The following is a 21,988-nucleotide window of genomic DNA, read 5'->3' as shown; positions in this document are numbered from 1 at the left end:
AAGAGATGCCAAATAAGAGGAGCAGCAGTATGTAGAAATGACATATGTTCTGTATTTATGTGTAAAATAAAAGAATGCAAGTTGGTAAATAGAAATCTAAATCACTCATAAGTGTATGTGTGTTTATTAGGAATCCACTCATAAGTGTATATGTGTTTATCAGGAATCATTTGATAACACAAGAGCCTTAGCTGTTAGTTACTTCTAATCTAGGGAATGAGGCACAAACTCCACCTTTCTTAGAGTAAACCCCACTTCAGCCAGCCTAACTAAAGAAAGCTATTTTACTCAATTAGCTGTTCTGACTTTTATTTAACTGTAAGTGTTCATCTTGTGACAGGTTCACCATACTTCACCAAAGATTACTTGAACATTCACATTTTGTTCTATTTGGTACACTTAAATGAAAAGATCTAACTCACTGATTCAGTGATTTATTCATTTCATCATGTAACAGCAAGTTCAACCCAACCCTACCACCATCCTAAGCAGGCAAAATAAAAGTTGATTCAAAAGGCCTCTATATGATAAGCATGTTTTAAGTGTGCTATAAGGAAATTGAATGTGATAACCATACCCATAGTTTGTATGTTGCGTCATCATTTTTTGTTTATGCATTTTGATGAACTATTCAGGGAATCAGCTTACTTATGTTCCACTGACAGCTGCATAACTGAGGAACTACTCAGAAGGAGTATGTTTCCTGACTTGTTCATTGTTTAGCTCACTACTGTCATCACTTTCATTTTGCATTCACTACCGTTAAATTTTTAAAAGTGACATAGTTTAAGGTTAAGGATCAGCATTAATGTGACTTGGAGAGAATCCATTAATGCACAGATCAAAGCTTTGCCCAGTAAGGAGGATTCAGGGTCCTTGTGGATGAAGGAAAATATGGTATCATCCAGCCTAATGGTGGGAAGTAGAATTATTTATTTACAAATGTGAATAGCTAACAATAGTTTGCAGTCAGTTTAAAATAAACTAATATATCTATAAGAATACATGTAAAGTGCTAAACTAATGCATTTATTAGGTCTATGAATTAATTGAAATTTAACTGTGCTACCCTCTAGCACTCTAAATGCTGTTGGTAGACAGAAAAATTATTATCTGAGCAGTATTACTTCTATTTTTTGATAAGGAAACAAATCTATGAAACACTCTTAGTTACATTTAAATATGTCAAGTGCTAAAACAAACTTTCAACTTTGTGTCTTTCTACTTAAAAGAAAAAAAAGCATCAATGGTGGAACATGCAAATCTCTAAACATGACACCAAAGAGTGCTCCACTGCATCTAGTTACTTACTTTAGTCCACAGCATGGTAAGGTGAGCAGTTTAATCAGAGCTAGAATCACTCGCATTGGAAGGAGTGTGAAGACGTACAAAAATGCATCAAGGCATAGGAAGAAACCAAAAAGCATCAACTGCAATACAAAAAATCATGAATTTTAATTACATATACATATATATATACATACACTATATACATATTTACATATACCGTATATGAAAATCGTATAATGATAATCACATTTTAACATAATAATAATTTAAAGTTTCATAATATATACTGTTATAATTAACTAATGAGAAACTGTGATTAAACCTTATTCAGCAGTACTGCAATGCAATGTAAACCATGTAAAACACGCACACACACACACGTACATATATATATTTATATACAAAATGCAACATTTCTCACTCATCAACAAAAACACAATTTCTCATTCAGTTAAAAAGATAAAATTTGGCAGGATTATACACCTAGATCAGTAGATATCCACTAAGAAAGGACATTTCAATATATCAATATTTAGTGGTTAAAAACTGCTCCTACAATAGTAAAACTATACATACCCAAAAATCTCAAAAAACACTTTAATTGAAATTTGGTGACATTATAGAAAAATAAAATTAACAGACACATGTTTTTTATTTGTTGATATCTGTTAATAATAATACTGTGATGAATGGCTATTCTAATTCATGCCATCCTTTTTTTTTTGCCCAGCACATGCAGAAAAATGTGGCTTCCCAGAGAATGCAAATGAAGGCAGCCGCAGAAGCAATGGGGTAGTACACATAAAGTGACAGGCAGGGACAGCAAATACAGAAGGGAGTTGTTTCCTCATGCCAGTTTAAATGTTACCTCAGTTTATGTAGTGTTGCCAAATCCTTAGGGAGCAACCATCCTTTCTTTCTACCAACCCCAAAAAACTTTAAAAACTCCCAAACCCAAATACATGTTTTGAGAAAGTTTTGCTATTGTAAAATCACACATAAAACCTAATGTATCTGAAAGGAAACACAGCTGTTTTGCTTATCATTACTTGGTATAATGTTATATTTGACATAATTCACAAACTGAGATTCAGGCAGCTGGATGGCGACGCAGTAAGGCACTTGGCCAAGTGTGCACTTAATTTTACTGCAATACATTAGAAATTAACGTACCACAATACTTTTTTTATTAATGATTGAATTTTTGAAAAATTCAACACTGTTGTCCACCTGCATTATGTTTGAAAAATCAATCAACAATAAAAAAAAAAATACAGTGTAAATAAAAAAAAGCAAAAGCACAAATTAACCAATGGAAACAAGCCACAATAGAACAGAATGAAGCATGATTTCTTTTTATAACTGTTAGAGATGCTGCTTTTCAGAATGTGACACAAAGAGAACAGGATAATGCTTTTAAGTGAGTAAAAGAAATTGGTAACTTTTATTGTTCTTTTTTTTTGGTACACATTTATTCAAAGTCACTGTTATGATGAGGCAGTAATAATTTTACCTTTTGATGCCAATTTACAGTTGAGAATTTTAGCAGTTTTTAGTTTTAGAGTAATCAAATTTAAATAACCTTTACTGCTTTTGATGATATACTATAATACAGAATTCTGGTGCAACAAAGTAAAAACCCATACTTGAGGCATAAGTTTAGTACAGTTTGCTTGCTACCATTCTATGATACCTATGAGGTGTGCATTGCAAGGTTAGAATTTGCAGTTTACTCTATATTTTATTTCACTTTCCTTTGTTTTCCATTGTGTAAGTTTATTTGCGTTTTATTTCAGTTCTTATTGGTTCCCATTTTTATTTGCTTTATCCCTACAAAACCTGTAACAGTACTAGATTATAAATCAAAGAGATACTTTAAAATCTGACCATTTTTACAGGATGTACTTAGTGAAGACAGAAATACAGTGATCCCTCGCTATATCGCGCTTCGCGGCTTCACTCTATCACGGATTTTATATGTAAGCATATTTAAATATATATCGCAGATTTTTTGCTGGTTCGCGGATTTCTGCGGACAATGGGTCTTTTAATTTCTGGTACATGCTTCCTCAGTTGGTTTGCCCAGGTGATTTCATACAAGGGACGCTATTGGCAGATGGCTGATATGAAACCCAACTTACTTTCCTCTCTCTCTCTCTTGCGCTGACTTTCTCTGATCCTGACGTAGGGGGATTGAGCAGGGGGGCTGTTCGCACACCTAGACGATACAGACGCTCGTCTAAAAATGCTGAAAGATTATCTTCACGTTGCTACCTTCTGTGCAGCTGCTTTCGTGAAGCGACATGCTGCACGGTGCTTCGCATACTTAAAAGCTCGAAGGGCACGTATTGATTTTTGATTGTTTGTTTTTCTCTGTCTCTCTCTCTCTGTCTGCTCCTAACGGAGGGGGTGTGAGCTGCCGCCTTTAACAGCTTTGTGTGGCAGTGCTTCGCATACTTAAAAGCCAAACAGCCCTATTGATTTGTTTGCTTTCCTCTGTCTTTCTGACATTCTGTGCTCCTGACGCGCACTCCTTTGAAGTGGAAGATATGTTTGCATTCTTTTAATTGTGAGACAGAACTGTCATCTCTGTCTTGTCATGGAGCACAGTTTAAACTTTTGAAAAAGAGACAAATGTTTGTTTGCAGTGTTTGAATAACGTTCCTGTCTCTCTACAACCTCCTGTGTTTCTGCGCAAATCTGTGACCCAAGCATGACAATATAAAAATAACCATATAAACATATGGTTTCTACTTCGCGGATTTTCTTATTTCACGGGTGGCTCTGGAACGCAACCCCCGCGATGGATTACTGTATAGATCAGATTACAAAAAATACAACTAGATGTAAAATGGGCTTTAGGTTTTAGATGAAGTCTCCCCTGATCGAGTAAAACAGAATTTTTTTTTTTTGTTCTTTATTTTGCCTTATATAATTATATAATTGTATTAGGAATTTGTTAGTTTTCGCATACCCCTTGGGGTCAGAGGGCAGGGTCAGCCATTGTACATCTCCCCTGGAGCAATTACAGGTTAAGGGTCTTGCTCAAGGGCCCAGCAGAGAAGGATCTAATTGGCAGTGACGGGGATTTGAACCCGCAACCTTCTGGATACCAGCACAGATCCTTAGCCTCAGAGCCACCACTCCGCCTGAAGTTCAATAATATAATATACTCTCTTATATTTCAATGGCAAAAAATGGAATGCAGATGGATTAAAAAAAATACAGTTTTACATGAGACCTTGGGGTAATAGCAATAAAACAAGGTAAGGGGGTATTGAAGACAGCCACTTTATTGGATGGAAATACAATCAGTCCTCACATTATATTCAAAACAATAGCTAAACTGACCAAAAAAGAATTATACTATAAAGTAAATGTCATCTTAACATTTTGAGTATTAGTTGTATAAATGAATTTAACACTATATAATAATACTGCAGACCACGCAGTATCCATCAAGAATAAATAATATTTGCACTGTGATGCTCCACATTCCCAACAGTCTTATTTTAAAAGAGTCATCTTTTAGTTTGTGAACTACATAGAACTTCTAAGCTACTATGCTGCTCTATATCAATCAAGACATCATTCAGCTTTCTAACCACACCATTTTACTCACAAGTAGGAAGGAATTTGGTCTTATTCTGGTAGCACAGTATTGACAGTTCTTCTCCAACACCTCAAGGATGGCATGTTAGGTTAACCCGTATTAATGAATGCAGATAATGTATGGGTGTTGGGTAAGTTTGCAGGACAGGGCACCCTATGTGAAAGACATAGGCTATGCTGGTCTAAACTGGCAGCAGGTTTGTGGTTTTGTAATCTGCTTACTACATAAATTGTGTTTATTCCTATGTGTATCCATCAATTTTAAATGCTTGTTTAATAACGCTGCCATTTTTTGAAAACGTAGAAATTAGTGTCAGCAGTGTGCCTCGCTAGGGTGTTTCATACTTCTGTGTTTCCTTACTTTATTTCTGTATGTAGTGGGGTTGGTAGAATTCCGGTAAAATGTAAGAGGAGTTGGGAGTGGGGTCACTGAAGATGGCAGTAGTACTCAAGAAGAGGGTTTTCATCTTTCTCTGTTTGGCAATTTTCAGTTTGTAATGTGGCATCATTATCTATTTGTTCAAGAGAATATGAATAGTCTGATATATTTTCTTCTGTATGCTCATCGACTACTACTCATTTTCTTTGCTATGCTGAAAGGGTAGCCAACCTTGAAAAATAAATTGCTTGGATACAGTCACTGTTTGCAAAAAAAAAAATTGTTTCCACTAATCTCAGACCTTGTCAAGTTAAATATTGTAAGAAAGAATTTAGCTTGGAGCAAAAAAAAAAATGAAAAAATAAAAAAGCACAAAAACCTACAGTTCAAAAGGAGTTTTAAACAAGTAAGTCAAGCATGCTGTAACTTATGCATTTAATACCAATGATCATACAAATGTTAATAATACCAAAGTAGCACCCTGCTTTGACATTTTTTAAACTGGACCCATGTCTGCTCTTTGCTGATAGTGTTTCTTTAATATTGCTACAAAATAAAAAATTCCTTGCTAAATTGGCTGGCCATTTTTATTATCATTCGTTAGGTAGAAGAACACTGCAATAATAATTTTTGCTTTTTCAAAGATTTTAAAAGAAAGGGGTCCCTTTTATTTACTAAGATTGTGGGTTAACTTCCCGGTTCCTCCCTGTGTGGATAGCGCTTTGAGTACTAAGAAAAGTGCTATATAAATGTAATGAATTATTATTAAATTTTATTCACTATTTCTTTTGAGTTTTTTCCTTTAATTAGTTTCATATTTTAAGAAAGTAAATCAAATAACAAGACATCCATGTCCCATTTCCACCTGAGTAGTCATTAGAATGCAATAGCTTTACTAATCAACGCATATCTAAAATAAACAAGACACCACAATCATAATAAACCACATCAGGATAGTGACTACTATTAGTTGGGAATTTCTGAATTGACAAGGCAAACACAAAAGATAGAAAAATAACAGCTGGATTAACTGAAATACAAGATTAATTACAAGCAGGAAGTGATTGGTGATGAAAATCTGATCCCAAGTTTGACCCCAGTATATAGATTAGGCACTTTTTAACTATATAAAATAATTAAGCAAAAAATAACATCGATAACTCGCATTAAAATCAGTTTTAGGGGTTAAAGGAAGAAAAAATCCTTTGGCCCTATTATTTCCTATTTATCCATAGTTGACAACTAGATGAAAAACTCTGTGACTGGGGGGTCTAAATAAATTGAATGAACACTCCATCTTTTTAATAACTTTTCACTTGTAATTGAGGGTAGACCTTTCAGTTTTCCTCTGTTGTACACTGGACAGGACCTTTTCTACTATACTTTTGTCCTGAACATGTGCCAACTAGTCACTAAACTTAGTATCCCTATTTCCTACCCCATTTCTCTTGCAACAATTTTGTGATGCCTTAAAAATTAATAATCATTTCCTTCTCTACAAGCCATCCATATCATCATATTTTCCTTCTCTTTTCTTCACTTCCTCCCTCAATATTCATTGTTTATTCAGTTTACATACACCTTATAAAATCTTCTCATAAACCTGTTTCTGTTTTAATATTAGAACTTGGGATTTGCCTTGTTATGTTAAAAAAATTCTAATTATTAATTTACTCAGCTACAAATGATTCATTTTCTTTACTTTACACATAGTAAATGCTTTAACTTTTAGGATGTTAGGGGGTCATAGCATCCTAAATGTTACAAATACTTTTCTGCATATAATAATAATAATAATAATAATAATAATAATAATAATAATAATAATAATAATAAAAATAATACATTTTATTTATATAACGCCATATAGAAGAACCATGTGCAGCAGGTTAGGGTGATAAAGGATAAAGATGGAAACATACTCACAAGTGAGGAGGGTGTGTTGAGCAGATGGAAAGAGTACTTTAAGAGGCTGATGAATGAAGAAAACGCGAGAGAGAGAGAAGGTTGGATGATGTGAAGATAGTAAATCAGGAAGTGCAATGGATTAGCAAGCATGGAGGTGTTTAGGAGAGATGACAGTGAAGTTTTTAACCAGATTGTTTAATGGAATCTTGGAAAGTGAGAGGATGCCTGAGGAGTGGAGAAGAAGTGTACTGGTACCAATTTTTAAGAATAAAGGGGATGTGCAGAGCTGTAATAACTACAGGGGCATAAAATTGATGAGCCACAGCGTGAAGTTATAGGAAAGAGTAGTGGAAGCTAGGTTAAGAAGTGAGGTGATGATTCGTGAGCAGCAGTATGGTTTCATGCCAGGAAAGAGCACCACAGATGCAATGTTTGCTCTGAGAGTGTTAATGGAGAAGTATAGAGAAGGCCAGAAAGAGATGCATTGCGCCTTTATGGACCTGGAGAAAGCATATGACAGGGTGCCTCAAGAGGAGTTGTGGTATTGTATGAGGAAGTCGGGAGTGGCAGAGAAGTATGTAAGAGTTGTACAGGATATGTACAAGGGAAGTGTGACAGTGGTGAAAACTGCAGTAGGAGTGACGGATGCATTCAACATGGAGGTGAGATTACATCAGGGATCGGCTCTGAACCCTTTCTTATTTGCAATGGTGATGGACAGGTTGAAAGATGAGATTAGACAGGAGTCCCCTTGGACTATGATGTTTGCTGATGACACTGTGATCTGTAGCGAGAGTAGGGAGAAGGTCGAGGAAACCCTGGAGAGTTGGAGGTTTACTCTAGAGAGGACAGGAATGAAGGTCAGTAAGAACATGACGGAATACATGTGTGTGAATGAGAGGAAGATCAGTGGAATGGTGAAGATGCAGGGAATAGAGTTGGCAAAGGTGGATGAGTTTAAATACCTGGGATCAACAATTCAGAGTAACGGGGATTGTGGAAGAGAGGTGAAAATGAGAGTGCAGGCAGGGTGGCATGGGAGGAGAAGAGTGTCAGGAGTGATTTGTGACAGACAGGCATCAGCAAGAGTGAAAGAGAAGGTCTACAGGACGGTAGTGAGACCAACTATGTTATATGGGTTAGAGACGGTGGCACTGAACACAAAGCAGGAAACAGAACTGGAGGTGGCAGAGTTAAAGATGTTAAGATTTGCACTGGGTGTGATGAGGATGGACAGGATTAGAAATGAGTACATTAGAGGGTCAGCTCAAGTTGGACAGTTGGGAGACAAAGTCATAGAGGCGAGAATGCATTGCTTTAGACATGTGCAGAGGAGAGATGCTGGGTATATTGGGAAAAGGATGTTAAGGATAGAGCTGCCAGGCAAGAGGAAAAGAAGATGACCTAAGAGAAGGTTTATGGATGTGGTGATAGAGGACATGCAGGTGGTGGGTATAACAGAGCAAGATGCAGAAGAGAGGACGATATGGAATAAGGTGATCTGCTGTGGCGACCTCTAACAGGAGCAGCCAAAAGAAAAAGAAGATTTATATACAGCCATATGTTTTTGGACTGCCATTCAGTCTACAAAGTAAGGTCCCACGTAATGTGCTGTCTATCCTCTGTACAGTCTTTTTCTTGATCATTTGCATCTCGACTTTTCTGGTTTTTGAATATGTGTAATCTCTCATTACCTCTTTTTCAAAAGAAATGTTTTTTCTTTAGTCACCATTAACTGCCTCTAGGTGCTAACTTCCTAAGAATTTATGCTTTCATTGGCGTTCTTTCTTTTTAAATCAGACATTGCTGGCGGCCTCAGCTGCAAGAATGAATAATTCAGATATCTTACCATTAACGTGTGGTATAAGATAAACATAAAAATTATGACTACATAAAACTTGGTTTTTTTTAACAATTTCTGAAAGTATAATTGTTTTGGCCTAATGGGCAGGATAAGGGATGGCGAAATGTTAAATGGTTATAGGGCTTGGGGTTGAGTTGCAGTGGATATTGTTTGGATTTTATCTTGGCTTATTATTCTTATTGTCACATTTATGTTTGTACTAAATTACTTTCCAGTATAAAATGATAATTTAAAATAGTCAAAAAAAAAACTGTTAGCATAAAAGTCCCCCACCTGAACATCAATGGTGAACAGCAGAACAAACAGCTAGAGAGGTCTACTGTGGACGCAAAAATGTACAATGGGCATACCTTTTCCAGCTCTTTTGGAATCCGCATACATGTGTAAACTCTCTCCCTCCGCTCAGTGTACTTTGCTTCATTGTGTTCCAGAAAGTAGCCTCGAGTTAATTCTGCACTAATGAACCTCAGAAGTGAAAGATCTGTATTTAGAAAAAGAAAAAAAGTACAATAAATACATGTACTGAGGCATAATGTGTATATTTCTTCACTAGTTTAGCAATACTATTAAAACTAATTTCAAAATAATGATAAAATCATTAGGGAAGATTTTGGTTATTTTTAAAGTTAAAGTTACATTATCAAAACAGTAACCTACAACCATACTGTACATTTTTTAATAACTGAAACTATATTTAGATATTCTGTGGAACAGCAAGTCTCTCTAAAGGCCTACTGTAAAATTTAACAGGACATTACTCAATATGTGAAACAAAAGCCATATACAAGTGGAACCTCTAGATACGAGTTTAATTCGTTCCAGCACTGAGCTTGTTTAGCGAATTTCTCGTATCTAGAACAAACTTCTCCATTGAAAATAATGGAAATCCAGTTAATCCGTTCCGCACCCCAAATATATTAACATAAAAATCAATTTTCCTAACAAATAACACTGATAAATTATATAAACTGTAGTCTACCTTTAATAAATAACACTGGTAAATAATATAACTGATTATTAAAAGAATCAAAACAGGTGTTCAAAGTGCAGTAGAGCATTCAATAAATCTTTAAATAAATAATCCTTAAAACAGTTGTGAAGTGGAGGTTTAAAATACACAAGAATAACAATCCTTTAACACGAGGTTAAAACGTCAACAGGAAGCAGTCTTTAAAAAACAGATGACAATCCCCGGTGCTTCTTCTCTGTTAGCGTCTCACCTGCTTCTCCCATGCGGGCTCTGCAACAGGCAAGACACTCTTAATGCAGCTGACCTGCTCTACACCGTCCTGCTTCAGCTGTTTGGCTCGCCTGCACTCGCTCGCTCTCCCGCACCGACTTCCTACTGCTGCCGATTCCTGCTGCTTCCTGCCTCTGCCTCCTCCTCCTCCTGCTGCTGCTGCTGCTGCAACCTCCGTTCTCTCTCCTCTCTTTTCTTTTACTTCTTCTCCCCCTTAACTGGCTCGCGCTTCTCTATATATGCGGGGAGGACATGGCAGCTGCAGCCCATCAGCCACAGGAACAATCATGGATGTGGGCAGTTTCCCACCTGTGCACTTAGGTGAGAAACGCAGACACCGCAGATCGCCCTGCGGCTCGCTACAGCTACCACGCCCCCTCGCTAAGCCGCGAGCTATACCCACAGCCTGGCTCGTGGCTCGTTACGCGAGCCAATGCTCGTATTTAGATCTGAATTTTTCCCTCAAACTTTCCTCGTATTTTGAATTTCTCGTATACAGAGGTGATCGTATCTCGAGGTTCCACTGTAACTTATAAAACACATCCAGTGAATGTGTGCATTAGTACAGTATGCTCTGCAATGGACTGGTGCTACATTCAGGCTTCCTGACACCATGAACTGGAATAAATGTATTAAATAACAGATGAATGCCGTAAACATTTTGTTGCTTTGTTTAGTTCATGAGCTTTATTACTTTCACATCACTCCACATTGTTTTAGGTACATGTTGTACAAAATAAATTAATATGTAAAACTTGTGTGGCTTGTTAGGATTTCCAACCACCTTCTGACGTTTTAGTTAAAAAATAAAATCCTGGTTCTGTTGAGTTTGGATATTCAATATGTAATATCTCCACAAAACATGAGATTTAATTATTTTTCTCTGCCACAACTACAAACAACATGGGGTAAGTAACATACATAAAATATATCACCTTTGGAGAGAGCAGTCCTTTAAGAAAATGAAAAAAGAATGGATGCAAAATAATCACAAAGACAAAAAGTAAATTAAATCTCTCTATTATAAAAAAAAAAATCCTGAGACGAGACGAGACTTTTTAGCATGGAACAAGACGTGACTTTCTCAGAGAAGTACTTTCACATCCCACGAGACAAGACTTTGTGCCAAGAGATTTAACCACGCCCAGGGCTGGAAATAAAAGATAAAGAGTAGATGACAAACTAGAACATTGTGAAGAATTCAAAAACGTTGGTGTGATACACATGCAGAGCAGATTAAAGATAATAAAAGTACTAAAATTCTAAGTTTCAAAAAAATGATAGTAAAGATCACATTACCGCAAACAAACAGAAATTATTACTTGCTGAAATAACGGAACAGCAAAAAGAGATTAAATATATTGTTTGGATTTAAACTTTAAGTTGAAGACTTGTAGTTTGTCTAATTTGTGTTGCCATCAGGGAAAAGTAGTGTTTCTTCCCAATGAAGAAGTGTATCCACAAGAATTAAAAGTTTTGTTGTTTGGTGAAAGTGAAATCCACATATGCGAGCGGCAGAAACATGAAGTGGCTGGCGCATAGCGCAGGCCGGGGGGGGTTAGCAAGTGAAGCAAGTAGGGGATGAAGCCCCCTAGTACAACTAAATTGTTAATATTGTATCCCAGGGAAAATTAATAATCACAGAATGAACTTAGTACATCATTATCATAGATTTAGAGATAAACTATCATGTTTGTATTTCAATTTACATTTCTTCATTTTTAAAAGGACTGAACATAATAGTTATCTTCTGGGGACACGTACTGCTTTTTTGTTTACAAATTTAAAAAATTAAAATAGTATTTAATGCCAATATGGCTAAATAGTAAACCAGTATACATTTTTTGTAAATAAAAAAATAATTTAAAAAATTGTGCTTTTTTTAAACTTAAAACAACATGCAATAACCTGAAAAAAACACCAAAGAGTAAATATTTCTTGTTACTGATTCATCATTGTTTATTTTTTTAATATAAAATATGTAATACCAGTCTAAGTGTACAATAATGTAAATTGTAGACATATCCAAAGACATGAATACGACAATTTTTACATTAGTAATTACCTATGGGGGTTAATATATAAAGGTGTAGTTAAAACTATACTCTCTTCAAAAACTACATGAATAAAAAGTAATTACTGAGGTTGTTTTCAGATATTCTTGCACACCTTTAACTGGTTATTAAGAAAGAGTTTGACTTTTATGATGTGCAAAAAAAAAGACCTGTCCACCAGATGCAATTAAGTCTGTGTTTTTAATATTCTTCAACCATTGAGACTTGTACATGTTTGCCATAAACAAACTGCACTGATGTACACAGCACATTGTCATTCCTACCTAATTAAACTTATGGCTGCATGGAATACCTTCTGTAAAAGAGGACTACAACTAAAATTACCATAAAGTTTAGAAAAGCAGCCTTTTTTAGTGAAAATCAGCCAATTTAGATTGGCAGATGATTGATAGGAGCATCCCTAATATAAACAGACTGAGTAACTCATTTAAGTCTCTGTAACACTTTTGTGAGAAAAACTCAAAGTTAATGGACCATTATTGAGACTGTGAATCTGAAAGGCAGATGTATAAATATAAACTAAAGATGATCCAAAGAAGTCAGGGGTAAACTAATACAAAACAATACCCGTGTAAGGATGTTCCGGTGAGCACTGTTGCTTCACTTAATAAAAAGCAGAAGTTACATCAAACCACAAAAGACAATGCCTAAATAGGTTTTCTCTCAAAATTCTGAGTACAAACAAGAAGAGGGCTTGTGAGAGAAACAACTGAGTGGGAAAAAATTACTCCGAAGGATCTACAGTGTTCAGTAGCTGAGACAAGAATAAAGAAGCACCAGTCAGCTGTACCAAGTGCTCAGTTGTTTGTATGAGTGGTTGGCTATTACTCAAAAACAGTTTCACTAGTGCATCATATAATTTGATATAGATAACACCAACATAGAGCTGGGCCAGGGTCTGGACATCTGTTTAAAATAGAAATAAATGGATAGTGGAAAATACAAGTAAATACTGAGAGAACCTGTATTAGTTTCCTAAAAAAACTGAATGATGGGTGAAAGTTGATCTCAAACAAAAGGCCAAAGCCTATTTTAATATTCTGAAAGAAACAGAAGAGAAGGATTGGACATTACTAATATGTTCCAGTCCATAAGTTAATATGGATGGCATTCCCTGAAAAGAAATATATACAGTATAATTTATATCTATTTAATGTGGAATAATGAAAGCCCTGGCATGCCTTAAAATTAAACAGAAGTTTTCGTTATCAGCAAGGATTCACTTCAAATTACCATATTTTTCGCTCCATAAGATGAACTTTTTTTTCCCCAAAAGAAGGGTGGAAATGTCTGTGCGTCTTATGGAGCAAATATTGCAACACAGACCTGTATACATGTATACATGTGTATTACCTGACAAAAGTCGACATCCAGGGGTAGAGGGCGACGATCAGCTGTTAATGGTGACAAAACTCACTGTTACGTTACAGGCATTCCCTCTCTGCTTGGAGGAATGTTAGACTCATTGACTCGGCATCTAATCCTTGCATGTGCGTGACTTACGAAATGTAAACAAATGTAAACAAAGGCAAGATGGCATCGACATCTCACGAGGGAGCGAAGCGTGTGCAGAAAACAAAATACTCAGCAGACGATGTTTTGCGCATTATCACCGAGTCTGACTTTTCAGAATTTGATTTCAGAAGATCGAGCAAAAGAGTGAGGAACTGGCATCAGCTGATCAGACACCAGCCGATGCTGCCCTAGCTGAGCACATTTGTGCAGCCGATGCACCTACAGCAAGGTTCGTGTGGGAGGAATACCCAGACATTGAACTGTGGGAGCCAAACTGGCTACAGGACTTCACAAAACAGCATGGCTTGCTGTTGGACTCGACAGATTACCAGCCGTTGGACTACTTCAGGCTGTTCTTTCCTGAGGCTGCTTTTCAGCTACTGTCAAACGAGACAAACAGGTATGCAGAGCAATTTTTTGAATCGTGGGCTGCGCTTGCACTGCATTCTCGTTTTTCAAAGTGGAAACCCACAACAAAAGATGAGATGAAGGGCTTTGTGGCATTACAAATAGAGATGGGACTAGACTGGCAATATAACTTCAGGGAGCATTGGTCCAAACGTGCTTTGTCCCCTGGTGGCTTTGGACAGGTTATGCCATGTGATAGGTACGTGCTCCTGCAAAGTGATTGTGAGCTTCATAAATTGTGACACTAGCTATGAGGAGTTCTTGGGGTTTCCAGAAAACTAGAAGAGTGCTTGAACCTTAAAGTCTCTCCTCATTTGTTAATGACAGTGATGATGGTTCTTAATATCGCTGTTTATTTTACATGGTTGAAATATTATTCTGCTATATTTTATTAAATATATTAGTACACCATTTGGTTCAGAATATTTTTTTTTCCTGTTTTCCTCCTCTAAACCTAGGTGCGTCTAATGGTCAGGTGCGTCTTAAGGAGCGAAAAATATGGTAACTGGGTTTGAACAAAAACCTGCAGCCACTGCATCCATCCCAGCAGGACCAAATCTGAGGGTCCCCTACTTTAAAATGTTTTAAGTTTAGTATTGGTTGTTTATTTGTATAGTATTTTGTTCTTTAGGTTATATATAGAATTTCCAAAATCTATGTACTGCGGAGCAATCTCCTGTCCAATTTCTATTATCTCCTAGCCTTGATTAGGGTTATGAGTAAAGAAGTCTTCTAGCCCACCAAGTAGAAGTCAAAGTAGAATCTCTTGAACAAAGAGAAGACAATTTTCCTGGTTGAAGACTCATACAAAAAGCAGGGTCATTCCACGACAAATCAACCAATGGCCCATGCACTTCGGACTCAAAAAATTCTGGAAAAATTACCATGTACCAATGTTAGTGAGGAGACGCCCCGTAAATGTTTTTTTGATGTAAGACAAATACTTTCCAAGATACTGTACATTCAGTTTACTGAGGGGAGGGGGGTGTCAAGTTTATCCAACCTCATTTTTTTCATCAAACTTCACAAGTCCATAGCTCAAGAGCTAAACCACCAAGCAGACTCAGACTTTGCACAGTGGGGCATTAATTGGTATAGTATGTAATGAAATTAAAACATTTGGTCCAGGTGACCCTACATGGTCAAAGCAGCCCCTTGGAATTGGCCAAAATTTAATTTGAGTTTTTGGCTTAGCTAAGTTTAGGCCTCAGAAACAGATATTTGTAGCCAACACAGACTTTTGATTATTTTTTTTTCCTTACTCAGATAACTATATAGGCTTTCTTAAAAAGCAATCAACAGAAAAGTAACTGTATCAGGGTCTGAACAGCAGACCTCTCAAATTGAAAAAATCATTTTGGATTTAATTTTCAGAGCACTCTAACTGCATGTGGGAATGTGAACAGAATTTTTTCAATATTTTTTATTTATTCTAGATTGCCCCTTCTTTCTCAAAACATAAACCTTACTTTTCTTATGCAAATTTTGTGTGCTTATTTTCCATTCTAAATTTAGGCTGAATGTGCCATGTGTCAGTAATGGTAATCATTGAGTTTTCAATCAGTAAGTTATCAAAAATGTCAAACTTTTTTCTTACAGATAGATAGATAGATAGATAGATAGATAGATAGATAGATAGATAGATAGATAGATAGATAGATAGATAGATAGATAGATAGATAGATAGATAGATACTTTATTAATCCCAAGGGGAAATTCACATACTCCAGCAGCAGCATACTGATAAAGAAAATATTACATTACAGAGTGATAACAATACAGGTATACAGACAGACAATAACTTTGAATAATGTTAACGTTTATCCCCCCGGGTGGAATTGAAGAGTCGCATAGTGTGGGGGAGGAGCGATCTCCTCAGTCTATCAGTGGAGCAGGAAAGTGACAGCAGTCTGTCGCTTATCAAATGCTCATGTCCTATCTCATGTGATTCTCCATGGCCAAGACAGTCAATCGATTGTCTGAATAGCTACTGAAGCAGCAGCTGAGATCCTGCCCTCTCACAATCACACTCCTGATGAATCAGATGTGCCCTTCACCTTAGACCAGTGTCCTATTACAGTGAGGCAGAATCAGACATCCTGATATGTTTCATGCATCCAAACTACTGCACAGTTTTTCCATTGGCCACCTAGAGACAACATTTTTTGGGTGCCATTACAGTGTGTCATTGCACTGCTTAGAGCACCTACAACGGTCAGTGGAAGGCAATACCATCTTGATCTCAAAGACAAAGATTCCCTACACTGTGCACTTCATTTAAAACAGAAATGAAATGGGTCATACAGTATTCCAGCTGCTGCAATACCAAGATGTTAACACTTCATTATAACTAGTGTTGAATTTAATGATAAATCAAGCAGCTGTTGTTCATGTGTTGTGATTCATGTGCCTTTGGTGATTTATTTATTTCCATTGATCCCATACCCAAGTTAGTGATGAAAAACTTGATGATTATCATTACTGACAAATGGTGAATTTAACCCATGTTTAGTATGTAAAATAAAAGATTCACATAAGAAAAGTAAGACTAGTTTTTTGAGAAAGAAGGGACCATGTAGTATATAGGAAAAATAACTTTAAAAATGTCTGCGCATTCCACAGTGCATTCAGCTGGTCTGAAAATTAGACCCAAAGTGATTTTTTCACATTTGAGTGGTCTACTGGTCAAACCTTGATGCAGTTTTTTGCTTGTTTATTACCTTTTGAAAATCCCTGTGTAGGTATCTAAACATGGAAACATTTTCACCAGGCTGCTTATGCTTTCTGAAAGCCTAAACATGGCAAAGCCAAAGACGCAAAATATTTTTTTTTCTATTTTTGAAGTTCTGCTCTTTTAAAGTGGTGTAATCTGGATTAAACATTTTGATTTTGTTACGTGCTATACCTATAAAGATACCAGTATGCCAACTTTCGGCCTGCTAGGTGGTTTAGCTCTTGAGATATGGCCTTGTGAAACTGTGCCAAATCTGACACCCCTCTCCCCTCACAAAACTGGCTGTATCTTGGAAAGTATCGATCTTACATCAAAATAATTTTATAGGATGTCTCCTGGATAACATGGGTACACCTGGTAATTTTCAGAAATTGTTGAGACCAAAGTGCATGGGATTTCTGGAAAATCAGCTGATTTGACATGGAATGACCCAGCAGGTACTTGGCACCATTTCTGCTTGGCAGTCTGTAAGCTGCCTGAAGAAGTTCAGATGGTCTGTCATGTAACAACTACTGTGTATGATTGCACTCTTCCTCATAACTGCTCCTATACCTTTTTAAAAACAGTTTTTTAAAACAAGCAAGAGTGTGACACAGACCCCTGATGAACAAAATGATAACTTTGATGTTTCGCACTGACCCTGACTTATTAATGGCATCACTCATGGACACCAAATTCAGGACAATGTACACTGTATATAATATATATAAAAACAATACAATTTAAACATTATGTTTTACACACCTTGCTCTTTTTACATTCACATTTAATTTTACTTTACTTAAAATGTTGTAACCAATTTCTTACAAATCTTCTGTTGAAAAACAGATGATTAGATATTTATAATGCTTTGTCCTTATATAAGAATATAATTTTTTGGTAACATCACTCAGTCCACACAATGTATTAAGAAGCACAGAAAAGCTCTGCACAAAGCTCTGATTACAACTTCAAAGAAAAACAATATTTGAGTTTAGTTTATAAGAATAGCTAATCTGACAAACAAGAAAGGTTAACAATCTGAAAAAATTACACTTAATGTTAATACTAACTGTAGTTGTAACGCAGTGCAGAATAAGTGGGGGCTGACACAAACAGATCAGCTGACATCACTAGGAAGCACTCCCCTCACAGTATTTAGAAACAGTCTAACAGGCTAACTAAAGGAACTTTCCATTTAGCTCATGTAGCAAGGAGATCACTTCTAAGTCAAATGGTACAGGTTCGCAGATGGCCACCAGCAGCAGACCACAGTGCAAATCTTCGAACTGAGATGCTTTCACTATTTAAACTAAACTGAAAGTGCACACAGCATCCTGGCGTTCAGGACTGGATCACCGCATTGCACACCTTAAAGTGTAAGACTGGTATTTTTCAAGGTTATTTTAAAAATACATTACAGTTTACAATGGGGCGTTATGGTACATGATTCCAAACGTGATTGAAAAAGCCTTATAATGTACCAATTTTGTCCACTTTAAAGCAGCAAATGTTCCAATTTAAGAAAACACGCCTTCCATGTTTATGAGGCATACTTGTGATATGGGAAGGAAACTAGAAATAATTAAGTTACCACAGGTTCTTGGTACTGCTTTCTCTAAGTATGGATAAGTTTCTTGCTCATTTGCCTGCTTGCAGTGGCCATCATGGGTATTTTGTTATTTGGTACCCTTTATTAATCCCCGAGGGGAAACTGTCTTTTTGCCTGGCCTTTGGAGGTCACAGCGCAGGGTCAACCATTATACAGAACCCCTGGGGCAATTTTAAGGATAAGGGCCTTGCTCAAGGGCCCAAAAGAGTAGAATCCCTTCTGGCAGTTATGGAATTTGAACCGGCAACCTTTCAGATACCAGCACCGATCCATAGCCTCTGAGCCTCCGAGTTATGAAATTTCCAAAACCAAGCCCCACCCTAGCCCATTGCATTCTGTGTTATTTTACATAGCCTATGGTGCCAGAAATAAAATATTGAAAGAAAAAGAAATGGCATAGTTTCTTCCTAAAATGAAAATTTATACGTGCCCATTAGACTTAAATTGAACCACTTTGTCGAACAATTCACTTGAAGTGCCAGCCACACAGTTAAAACTGGGTAGCTACAGAAACTTGTTTATTAATGACAGTGTGGACAGGGATAACCTCATGATTTTTTTACTGCACTGTCAACATGTCATTTTTAACTTCTTAACTTAAAATACAAGTCTGAACTACAGAAGGAATTTTACTACTATCTTGAGATCATTTTAGAGTGTGACCTGTTCTTTTTCAAAATGCTTTTCTTTTATCTTCAAAGTTAGAACCACTGGTCTAGCTTAATAAAATGACACTTGTTAAATGAACAATGTGTGCTATAAAGCTGTTAGGTGTATAGATCAAGCTGTATATGTAACAGGAGGAGAGTTTAGCAATGGTTAGTTATAAATTTGTAATAGGGTGATTATAAAGTATCTATCTATCTATCTATCTAATCCACATTTCATTTACAAAAATATACCTATGTAGGCAAGCCAATCCCAAAGTACTTATACAACAACCCTGCTCAAGCAGTGAAATAAAATCAATTACACATACAGTATTAAAATAAGCAGACAATAATACCAATAATCAATGTATGTGTATATAAATTTATTTGAGCTTTGGTGTGCTTTAGTGTGGTTGTGACTCTTTTTTTGTGCTTTTCTGCATTTTGAAAAGGCCTAACAAAATTGCTTGCTTCAGCATAGATTCAGCATTTCTCTGGCTCTGCCTAGTAACCATGTGCAGTACGGTAGAAGCAACCTTTAGTTCTTCTTAAATGTAAAACCAGAGTTTATACTGACAGACATTCAGTTTTGTACTGTAAATGTAAAATATAAGTACAGAGTGTAAGATAAAGTTTTCATTATATCTGAGTCATTTGGAAGTGTGAACAATAAATGGAAAAACTAAGCTGCTGAGAAAAATGTCTCTCAGTCTTTTAGAATTATCTGCATTCCTGCATTAATTTAAGCTAACAAGAGCTTTGATCATCTCCCAATCCGGACAATAATCAGAATCTGATTAAACAAACAGCACACAAAAATTGCAATTCTATGTGTTTATTGAACCCATGATTCAGTTCAAATCAGGAATACATATAACTGTAAATTGATCAGAAACCTGTGAAATAAAGGGTTACATAGCTCAGTGTAGATTTAAAAAAATCTGTCTAATTCCTCATAAAACTGATCATATATTTTTAAACTCTAAAATTATTTTTACCTGTAAGCTTTCTTGGTGTGTGTCAAAGAAGTAAGATGTATATATAACTAATGCATACGTTTAAATAATAAAACCATATATTAAAAAAATAAAGATTTTGTTGATGTACACAGACACAAAAGAAAGTTTCACACTTACAAGTAATACATTCCAAATAATCAGTTTTCTGCGCTGAAAACAGTCAGCATAATAAACACCTATTTAAAATTACATCTTAAATTGATTGTGATGGTTATCCATTTCGAAAACCGACTTCCGTGGTTTAATAAACAATGAAATGTTTTTATTTCATTTTTCTGTAGTCTCGAGACCCACAGGATCACTTTGCTTTGTAACCCCCCGCGTGTTGGTGCGCGCGCACGAGATCTGTCAAGTGCAGTACAGTGCAGGCTGAAACTCTGACAGCTCCTGCTATGTTGGAAGCACCTCACTTTAGCGGCAAAATCGTGAACTGTTAACACGCCCAGTACGCGATGGGTGCTCTGGGTTCAGGTTTCGTGCACAAGGTTAAACGGGGCCACGCCGATACGCCTTCGCTAGACAAGCAGATCAGATAAACTCGACTGTCATAAACACTTTAGTGTTAATCGTTTATGTGTATACCAAGACAGTCACTGCTAGTTAAGAGATCAAAGTTAAGTCCCACGGCACAAAGTTGACATACATGTAGAAGGTAAAAATCGCGAGGTGCTCTTGCTTTCAGTTACTCACTCGTCACATGTACCTTTACACACCGGCCTTTGTAATTTGCAGTGTGACAGAAAAGCTACCTATTTTTAGAAGACGCCAGCCATTGGCCACACAGCGGGATCAGGTGCGAAATACAGATGTATCTCGACCAACTTTTCTTCGGCAAGCTGATTTAACTATACCGGTAATCAAACCCAATATACGCTGCACCCGTGTTATCATTCCTTCCGTTCTCATGCTACCCCTCAGTGTCAGTTTTGCAGCGCCTAACTGCGAAGCACAGTCTCCACTTGCGTCTCACCTGATAAGTTTCTCTTCCTTTCCGGGTTGACAGTTTTCCTCTCATAAAATCCAAGCGTTTCCGGGATGCTACTCGCCTTCTCCGTTCTTGTGTGTGCGTCGTCGGCCAAATTCTCCTTCTCTTTTCCTTCTGGTTCTGTCTCCTTTCCCTCTGCCAGTCCCGCTGCCACCGTATCCGCCATCTTCATTCGCAGCGCCGACCACCACAACATAGTGACGTCATCAGTCCCCACGCAGAGAGAGGAACCGAAAACTACAATTCCCAGAATGCTGAGCGAAGAAATGTTGCTAGCCGTAAGCTGTATCGTTCAAACGGTGACTTTCATCGGGAACAATGACAGATCACCTTTAACACCTGTGGTTAGTAACACATATGCTTTCATTGCCTAGGATAACATAAAACACAGAATGTTAATAATGTTTTATTGGACTTTTTTGAGTTCAAACATGGTACGCTTCTTTTGCAAATATAATTTCATTTCATTTGTAAAACTAATTTGGTAAGCCTTAGTGTCAGATGTTTATTTTATTTCCACGAAAGTCAGCCTGAAAGCTGTAAGGTAAATATATGTTTGAGTGCAGAAATTAAATACTAGATTAACACTGCGAATTGTAAACGTTTGCTTAAAGAACAGGCAAAACTGGAAATGCCATTGAAAACATGTGGAATCATATAATGCATACTGTATCTGAGGGTTATTTTATTCAATTAAACTGAATTTTATAATGTTATT

The 21,988-nt window shown here is 36.6% G+C and overlaps 1 protein-coding gene across 3 annotated transcripts in view; it reads right to left on the bottom strand.

Annotated features, from left to right (window-relative positions):
- Positions 1 to 21,470, bottom strand: part of tapt1b (transmembrane anterior posterior transformation 1b) — a 95,555-nt gene extending 74,085 nt beyond the window's left edge. For 2 of the 3 annotated variants that reach the window (XM_051928269.1, XM_028801785.2), the window contains exons 1-3: positions 21,256 to 21,468; positions 9,404 to 9,534; positions 1,312 to 1,430 (exon numbers count right to left, since the gene is read on the bottom strand). In XM_051928269.1, the coding sequence (XP_051784229.1) occupies positions 1,312 to 1,430; positions 9,404 to 9,534; positions 21,256 to 21,466 (461 nt within the window). In that variant the 5' untranslated portion in view covers positions 21,467 to 21,468. Of the gene's footprint in view, positions 1 to 1,311; positions 1,431 to 9,403; positions 9,535 to 21,255 lie in introns of all 3 variants that reach the window. The other variant, XM_051928270.1, reaches the window with a different exon arrangement.
- Between the last annotated feature and the right edge of the window lie 518 nt (positions 21,471 to 21,988).

The sequence above is a fragment of the Erpetoichthys calabaricus genome, chromosome 5 (assembly GCF_900747795.2).
Source record: "Erpetoichthys calabaricus chromosome 5, fErpCal1.3, whole genome shotgun sequence".
In the NCBI taxonomy this organism is placed as follows: Eukaryota; Metazoa; Chordata; class Cladistia; order Polypteriformes; family Polypteridae; genus Erpetoichthys; species Erpetoichthys calabaricus.
Note: the sequence above shows the minus strand (reverse complement) of the source record. Positions and strands in the feature narration are given on the sequence as shown.